This window comes from Hemiscyllium ocellatum, chromosome 33 (assembly GCF_020745735.1).
Source record: "Hemiscyllium ocellatum isolate sHemOce1 chromosome 33, sHemOce1.pat.X.cur, whole genome shotgun sequence".
In the NCBI taxonomy this organism is placed as follows: domain Eukaryota; kingdom Metazoa; phylum Chordata; class Chondrichthyes; order Orectolobiformes; family Hemiscylliidae; genus Hemiscyllium; species Hemiscyllium ocellatum.
In genome coordinates this window covers 17,095,932-17,105,419 of record NC_083433.1, presented here as the reverse complement: position 1 = coordinate 17,105,419, position 9,488 = coordinate 17,095,932, and the positions used below count along the sequence as shown (strand labels likewise).

General features: G+C 45.2%; 1 protein-coding gene across 1 annotated transcript; it reads right to left on the bottom strand.

Annotated features, from left to right (window-relative positions):
* Positions 1–949: 949 nt before the first annotated feature.
* On the bottom strand, positions 950–8,875 carry LOC132831494 (3-mercaptopyruvate sulfurtransferase-like). Its single transcript, XM_060849668.1, has 2 exons — positions 8,237–8,875; positions 950–3,581 (listed from the first exon to the last, which is right to left on the bottom strand). The coding sequence occupies exons 1-2, from the start codon at positions 8,814–8,816 to the stop codon at positions 3,280–3,282; spliced, it is 882 nt and encodes a 293-aa protein (XP_060705651.1). The 5' UTR covers positions 8,817–8,875; the 3' UTR covers positions 950–3,279.
* Positions 8,876–9,488: the final 613 nt, after the last annotated feature.

Genomic DNA, 9,488 nt, shown 5'->3' with positions numbered 1-9,488 from the left:
GGGGCATGGATATGATAAATAGACAAAGTCTTTTCCCTGGGGTCAGGGAGTCCAGAACTAGAGGGCATAGGTTTAGGGTGAGAGGGGAAAGATATAAAAGAGACCTAAGGGGCAACTTTTTCACACAGAGGGTGGTACGTGTACGGAATGAGCTGCCAGAGGATGTGGTGGAGGCTGTACAATTGCAACATTTAAGAGGCATTTGGATGGGTATATGAATAGGAAAGGTTTGGAGGATATGGGCCAGGTAGTGGCAGGTGGGACTAGATTGGCTTGGGATATCTGGTCGGCATAGACGGGTTGGATCGAAGGGAGTGTTTCCATGCTGTACATCTCTATGACTTTAAATTTGCGAGATGGAAATCCTGCACTATGCTGACTATCCCAAATGAGTACTTGCCTCTCCAAATGCCTGTAAATCCTGTCTCTCAGAAGGGGCACTTTTGAAGCTTTGGGTTCTGAGAGATGAAATGGTGGCTGAGATGTTCACCCCAGTGCCTCACAACCCCAGGAACCTGGGTTCACTTCCACCCTTGGGCAACTTTCTATGTGGAGTTTGCATATTCTTCTTGTGTCTGCTAGTTGAATTTTTTAATGTACTTAAAAAATATAGAGTAGATGAGATACAATGAGATTTCCTCCCACAGTCCAAGGATGTGCAGGTTAGGTGGATTGGCCATGCTAAATTGCCCCATAGTATTCAGGGATGTATAGGTTAGGTGCTTTAACCATGGGAAACGTAGGGTTACAGGGAAAGGATAAGGAGATGGGTCTGGGTGGGATGCTCTTCGGAGGGTTGGTGTGGCCCTGTTGGGATGAATGGCGTGTTTCCACACTTACAGATTCTGTGAGAACAAGGATAACATTTGGACCAAATGAACTGCAGTAAAGTCTAACCCATTTCTCATATTTCTGATCTTTGATGCAAAAAGGAGTCAAATCAAACTACTTAACTGAATTAATTTTATTAAAATGATTACAATTGGCATTCCTTGGGTCAGGGACACAAATAACAGTTAATGTACAACAAGTGTTAACAAGCCTTTCAGTGGCCTGAAGCTGTAACATTGTTTAAAATCACACAACACCAGGTTATAGTCCAACAGGTTTAATTGGAAGCACACTAGCTTCCAAATAAACCTGTTGGACTATAACCTGGTGTTGTGTGATTTTTAACTTTGTACACCCCAGTCCAACACCGGTATCTCCAAATCGTAACATTGTTTATTTGCCTCTCAGTTTGAGCTAAGAGCATAGTCAGGGCCTTGGTTTAATGTCTTATGAGAAACTGAGTATGTCTGGCAGTGCAGTATTCCTTGGATGCTGCATTGGAGAATCAGTCTAGATTTTGTGTTGGATGTCATTGGAGTGGGACTTAAGCCCACAGCCAAGTTGCTCTGCAATTGCTTATCTGTTACAGACTGATTGAATACTTCAGATTGCTTGACTTCTCATTGTATCAAACCTACCTCTATATTTTCAAGTACATTAAACAATGTGCAAACTCCAATTCATCAAATTTATGCAGTAATACTAATCCCCATATACCCTCTTTGACTATTCTCTGAATTAAGCCTCTCTCAAAACTGATCTGGACACATTTGTCTCACACAAATCCTTTGAAACTCTGAATATTTTAATTAAACATTTCAAGTAGCCCAAGGGAAACTTTTTACTGCAACAAAATAGATTACTTTGGTATTGACTGGCCAACTCCTGTACCATTATTTCTTTTAATCGCACTGTACAGGGAAGGCTTTTTTTTTGTACAATGTTCCATCTCCTTTTCCAATGTCTCTTTTAAATCTACATTACAACATACTTGGCCTGTGTGTAAACTGAGAAGGACAGAGGCGCATTCGATATGTATTAAGCATATAAAGATTAATAACAAGGCTGAACATGTTGCTAGAAAATGTTCAGAATGTTATTTCAAGAAACAAGTTTCATTGCAATGCCAGGAATTGTTCACTGCTATTTATTCTGCAATCCAGACTAACTTTACTGTCATTAACAATGGAGCATTCCCATGTTAACAAGTCAGAACTGGAGGTAAGATACATACTTGCCCTGAAGACATTCTCAATTTCTACAAAGCAAGTCCAGACAGGATGCATAGTTCAGCCAAGTCTTATTCTCCTCTACATATTTCTTCCATGCTGAGGGGAAATGTTTTCTGTTTTCCGTTGTGTGGCTTAGGTAAAGAACAGAATAGGAATGTAGCCTTTATTTCTCTCACACTTTTGGGAGCAGCATAAGTAAACTAACTCTTGATCCACAAGTGATGTTGTAAAGGCTGTGAGTTTATAGTTAATGATGTTAATAAGAAGAGGAACATCGACTCAATAACAAAGCATTTCACTTAGAAAGGGAAGAAATGCCAGACTTAATTCAACTCTGACATCCTATACTCATCAAAGGCCATCTGGTCTCACTTTAAAATCTTGGCTACACAGAGCAGTCACTGCATTCAAGGAGTAAATCACTGAGAGAAGCATTTTGAAACGCAGTGGACACTCAGCCTCAGCACATGTAGCACCTTCAGGAAATGACAACGTCGTGCCCCAAACAAATACGGCAAGAAACAAAACAGTGAATGATTCTGGAAGGTGCTAAATGTTCCCCAGAAATGGCTTCATTTCCCTTCACAAGTCACACGTCTCTCATCACTTTTCTATCACTGACTATACATTTAGAGCGGTTCTCAACAAACTGTCCTTGGCTTCTTTTTGCCTGCCATCCTGCTGCATCTTGTGAAAAAGGTCGAGTCTCCGGGCAAATCATCATTTGACAAATACAAAACTATGACTGAAACAACAAGACAAAAGAGGGCCACCTGTTGTTGCCATCAATACCCAGAAGAACACTTGCTAATTATTCACAGGACCCTTCTACCAGGGAATAGATCAAACCTTTCAAGTACAGCTATCCCCTGTCTTTCGCAAGTTCGCTTCAAGCCACTTCATTTTTACGAAAGACCTACATTAGTACACGTTTTCGTAAATCCAAAGAGGATTTTCACTTTTATGAACAAAGGTGAAATTTTTCCCCATATGAGTTGATGCTTCTTTGCTTTACACGTTTCATAGAAATGCTCTGCTTTTGGATAGTGGGGAATGCCAGTAAATACTTGCTTTGACTTGACCTTCTCCTCTTACCTCCAACACAATAAAAAATAGATTCGTTGGTCAGTCAAATAAAACTAAAGAATGACTCTCAAATTATCTACTAATTTTGGTACGGGAACAGCACAATCTAAAACATTGCTTTCAGTGCTGCCTATTTGACTTTCTCCTTTTTCGCCAAGATAATGTGACTGGGGTCGGCCCGGGTGAACCACTCTTGCCAGGAACCATCGTAGATCATCACGTTTTCTTTCCCACAGATGTGGGTACCAAGGGCAACAAAGCAGGCAGTGATCCCGATACTACACGTCCCTACCAGTGGTTTCTTCAGGTCGACATTGTGATCCTCAAACAGGCACTGCAGCTCCTTTTCACTCTTCATCCTGAGAGTCTCTGGATCCATGAAGGTATTAAAGGGGATATTGATACTGTCGGGGATGTGCCCAGGTTCAATATCTTGAGAAATAAGACAAATTTAAAAAGTGTGAATCGAAGGAAACCCAATCCAGTTCAAGGAAATCACATCTGTCGCAATGGTCAAATGCTGCACAAATCTCACTAGCATACTGGCAAATATACCACGATTGTTCTCAGAACTTGTGTCCAATTTCTCCTCAGATGTCCTGCAAGAAGTTAACAGGTTTCTGAAACCAAAACCTCTTACTTTATCCAATCTGTTCTCCTAATGTTTTTAACGTTGGAATATGAGGTGTTTTCCGCTTTGGGTAAAAATGGGTTTTATTCTTTGAACTTGGCTGATCACCCTTAACTCTACTGGAAGAAAGATGGAGGAGCTGATCCACATGTCTTAGTCGGCATTTATCCTTCACTCAAGATTATCTTGAGTCAAAAAGATTATGTGGTCGTTCTCATGTTGTGTTTAGAGGAAATTGAATCTGCGCTGCTGAATCTGCCACTTTCCAATGCAGATCATTTTTCAAAAGAACTTTTCTGGCTGAAAAGATTGCCTGTGCTTGTGAAAGATACGAAACAAATGCAAGTCTGGATTTCTTTGGAATCAGCAGTGGAGGACCTAATTTTCAGATTTCAATGCACTTGGAATCTTCCCTAACATTTGCTTTTGCTAATCTATGAGTAACCTGCCTGGTGAGGGTGGGGGATTATACATACATCAGGAATAGATTATCCTGACTGCTGTAGATTTCTGAGATACTTGGTTTGAAAACCCAGCCATAATAATGAGCTTCCAGAGTGGCAGTACCCTGGTTGCTTAGAAAAGGAATGTAAGACAAATTATTCGTTGCTGTATTACTGAACATGGTCATTATATGTGATGTGGGCCTCCACTGCTAGATTAATGTGTTACAGGACAATTCGGAATCTGTACCTTCAGATCTCTTAAATCAGACTTCAGTGGAGTCTTTTAATATCACTGTTTAAAATTTGAAGTGAGTTGATGAGTAATGATATTCCCATAAAACAAACAAGCAAGTTAATACCACATAATCTATTAACCTGAACATACAGTCAAACATTTGCAACACTGTTTGCTAGCCTGTATCAACAATGGATGTTTAAACATTAGAGGTTTATCAGCATTCAAATAACTTTCCTGCTTACACTCTCTATTTCATAGCATCCCTACAGTGTGGAAACAGGTGAATGTGCCCAACAAGTCCACACTGACCCTCTGATGAGTAACTCACCTAGACTTATGCCCCTATTACTCTACATTTCCCCTGACTAATCCACCTAACCTAGACATCCTTGGACACCATGGGCAATTTAGCATGGGCCAATTCACCTGACCTGCACACCTTTGGAGTATGGGAGGAAACTGGAGAACCCGGAGGAAACCAATGCAGACATAGAGATAATGTGCAAACTCCACAAACACAGTCACCTGAGGGTGGGATCGAGTCCATTCCCTGGCACTGTGAGGCAGCAGTGCTAACCACTGAGCCACAATGCTGCCCATTAAACGTTTGCATCACAGAGATGGACAAACATCATCGGTATTCTTGGACAAAACAGACCCTTCAGCACAACTAGTCTATGCTGACCATCATCCCAAACTAAACTCGTCCCATCTGCCTGCTCCTGGCCCATACCCCTCCAAACCTTTCCTATTCATGTTCTTATCTAAATGTCTTTTAAAAGTAACTGTACCCACATCCATCACTTCGTCTGGAGGTTCATTCCACACACCAACCACTCTGTGAAAAAGTTGACCCTCATGTCTTTTTTAAACCTTTCTCCTCTCACCTTATAAATATGACCCATAGTCTTGTCATCCTCCACCCTACGGAAAAGACACCTGCCATTCACCTTATCTATACCACTCATAATTTTATAAACCACTATAACACCCTCACCCTCCGATGCTCCAGTGAAAAATGTCCCAGCCTAGTTTTACAACTCAAACCCTCCATTCCTGGCAATATCCTGGTAAATCTCTTCTGAAGCCTCCCTAGCTTAATAATATCTTCCTATAACAGCGAGACCGGAACTGGACATCATCTTCCAGAGGTGGCCTCACCAATACTTTGTACAACCTCAACACAAAATCCCAACTCATATCCTCAAAGGTCTGAGCAATGAAGGCAAGTATGCTAAACACCTTCTTAACCACCCGGTCTATATGTGTATTGAATTGATATGAAATCTGATTGTTTGAATCAGGTAATTTGGCCTGTTTAAATCAGTTTTTCTGTAATTCAGCACTGGCACTTTTGTAATAAACTTGACAATGAAACGTGGTCTTGGTCAACCGTGTCATAGTAGGGCCTCAGTGTAACCAGACTAAATTTACTGTCTGCCTTTCAAAAGTGAAGTGAACAAGTTGGGTAACTTTGACTGTGAAATACACGGCGTAAATCTATCACTACCCTAACTTACTGTAACAGTGCAATGAAAGTCACAGCTAACTTGGCAAACCCGAAAAGCAGTTTAAAATTACAATAAATGCAACATATTACAGAATGCATCAGTTCAGGGAAATATCCACCTCTTCACTGTCTCAATCTCCCCGCACACAGCTAATCCTGATTGGCAATAAATACTAGAGCTGAAAATGTGTTGCTGGAAAAGCGCAGCAGGTCAGGCAGCATCCAAGGAGCAGGAGAATCGACGTTTCGGGCATGAGCCCTTCTTCAGGAATGAGGGGAGTGTGCCAAGCAGGATAAGATGAAAGGTAGGGAGGAGGGACTTGGGGGAGGGGGCGTTGGAAGTGCGATAGGTGGAACGAGGTTAAGGTAAGGATGATAGGCCGGAGTGGGGTTGGGGACGCAGAGGTCAGGAAGGTGGTGCTGAGTTTGAGGGTTGGGACTGAGACAAAGTGGGGAGAGGGGAAATGAGGAAACTGGAGAAATCTGAGTTCATCCCTTGTGGGGTTACTCGGCGGAAGATGAGGCGGTCTTCCTCCAGCCGTCGTGTTGCTATGGTCTGGCGATGGAGGAGTCCAAGGACCTGCATGTCCTTGGTGGAGTGGAAGGGGGAGTTGAAGTGTTGAGCCACGGGGTGGTTGGGTTGGTTGGTCCGGGTGTCCCAGAGGTGTTCTCTGAAACGCTCCGCAAGTAGGCGGCCTGTCTCCCCAATATAGAGGGTGCAGTGGATGCAGTAAATGATGTGTATGGAGGTGCCGGTGAAGTTGTGGCGGATATGGAAGGATCCCTTGGGGCCTTGGAGGGAAGTAAGGGGGGAGGTGTGGGCGCAGGTTTTACATTTCTTGCCGTTGCAGGGGAAGGTGCCGGGGAGTGGAGATTGGGGGGGTGTGGATCTGATAAGGGAGTCATGGAGGGAGTGGTCTTTTTGGAATGCTGATAGGGAAGGGAAGGGAAATATAGCTCTGGTAGTGGGGTCCGTTTGGAGGTGGCAGAAATGACGACGGATGATACGATGTATATGGAGGTTGGTGGGGTGGTAGGTGAGGACCAGTGGGGTTCTGTCCTGGTGGCGATTGGAGGGGTGGGGCTCAAGGCCGGAGGAGCAGGAAGTGGAGGAGATGCGGTGGAGAGCATCGTCGATCACGTCTGGGGGAAAATTACAGTTTTTGAAGAAGGAGGCCATCTGGGTTGTTTGGTATTGGAACTGGTCCTCCTGGGAGCAGATGTGGCGGACACGAAGGAATTGTGAATATGGGATGGCGTTTTTACAGGGGGCAGGGTGGGAGGAGGTTGTAGTCTAGGTAGCTGTGGGAGTTGGTCGGTTTATAGTAAATGTCCGTGTTGATTCGGTCGTCCAAGATAGAAATGGAGAGGTCTAGGAAGGGGAGGGTGGAGTCTGAGATGGTCCAGGTAAATTTGAGGTCGGGGTGGAAGGTGTTGGTAAAGTGGATGAACTGTTCAACCTCCTGTGGGAGCACGAGGCAGCGCCGATACAGTTATCGATGTAGCGGAGGAAAAGGTGGGGGGTGGTGCCAGTGTAGCTGCGGAAGATGGACTGTTCCACATATCCTACGAAGAGGCAGGCATAGCTGGGGCCCTTGCGGGTGCCCATGGCTACTTCTTTGGTTTGGAGGAAGTGGGAGGATTGGAAAGAGACGTTGTTCGGGGTGAGGACCAGTTCAGTCAGTCGAAAGAGGGTGTCAGTGGAAGGGTACTGGGTGGTACGGTGGGAAAGGAAGAAGCGGAGGGCTTTGAATCCTTCATGATGGGGGATGGAGGTGTACAGGGACTGGATGTCCATGGTGAAGATAAGGCGTTGGGGACCGGGGAAGCGAAAATCATGTAGGAGGTAGAGGGCGTAGGTGGTGGGGAGTTCTTGGACTAAGGGGGGACAGGACCGTGTCGAGGTATGCAGAGATGAGTTCGGTGGGGCAGGAGCAGGCTGAGACAATGGGTCGGCCGGGGCAGGCAGGTAGAAACGGGCGGCGCAGGATAGTCCCACAACCCCGTATCGAGGTTGTGATTCTCCTGCTCCTTGGATGCTGCCTGACCTGCTGCGCTTTTCCAGCAACACATTTTCATCTCTGATCTCCAGCGTCTGCAGTCCTCACTTTTTCCTGGCAATACATACTAGCCCACTACTGGAAGCAGAGTTGGCAACCACATTAGAAATGTTGGAAGAAATTTAAACAAAGGATCTGGGTGCGATACTGAAATAAGCTCTTTTGAGGTTTAAAACAAGTAAAACAAAACTGTTTAAGGAACCTTCTCTGGGTTCAGGCTCAGTGCCTTTGAATCTGCCCTCAGGCCTGGCATCCACCAGCTGGAACTGTTTGCTCTGGATGTTGTCCAGGATCTCCTGGTAACTTTTGACCTGGGGTTTGGCTTTTGCCTTGTACTCAGCCACGGGGTAGTCCTGCAGTTCCGAAGTGACCGGGAGACCCTCCCTGCACCAATTGATAAAGCCGCCATCCAGCACCGACACCCGGCTGTGACCGAAAGCCCGGAACATCCACCAGACCCGGGGGGCAGTGTACAGCCCGAAATCGCTGGCATCGTAGATGACGACGTGGGTGTCGTTGCAGATGCCCAGGTTGGCCAAGTATCGGGAGAAAAGCTCCTGCCCGGGCATCATGTGCTCGTAAGGGGAGGAGCGGTCTCTGCATTCGTCCAAGTCGAAGAAGGTAGCGCCGGGGATGTGCTTCTCCTTGAACTCCTTCCTGCCGTCCCTCTGCATTTTTCGCAAATACCAAGAGGAGTCCAAGACCCGCAACGGCCCGGTCTTAGCGCTGCTGATTGCCTTGGCCAGCCAGGCAGGAGATACCACAGCCTGCACTAACGCCATTCTCCTTTCCTCCAGTGCGCGGAATTACCTCCAGCAGACTGACACTAAACTCACTGACTTTAAACCCAACCCACTGACTCTAAATTCAGACTCTAAACCCAGCCTACTGACACGAAATCCTGCCCACTGTCATTAAATTTAAATCCACTCACTCCAAACCCAGCCCACTGTCATTAAATCCACTGACTCTAAAGCCTGCATACTGTCACTAAACTCACTGACTCTAAACCCACTGACTCTAAACCCTGCACACTGTCACTTAAACCCACTGACTGTAAACCCTGCCTACTGTCACTACACCCACTGACTGTCAACACTGCAAACTGTCACTAAACCCACTGTCACTAAACACTACAAACTGTCACTACACACTGACTCTAAACCCTGCACACTGTCGCTTAAACCCACTGACTCCAAACACTGCACACTGTCAGTAAACCCACTGACACTAAACCCCTGTCAACTGTCACTAAACCCACTGCCACCAAACCCTGGCAATTAACACTCTGGCTACTAACAATAAACCCTGGCCAGGAACTGCAGTTTTAACACTTGCTTGCTCCCTGTAAAGTGCTGGCTGCACACTTCCAAACAATGTTATTTTTTTAAAATTGATTTGATGGCTCTGGTCACAAAAGGCATGGCACCAGTTAATGCAACTCGCACAAAATT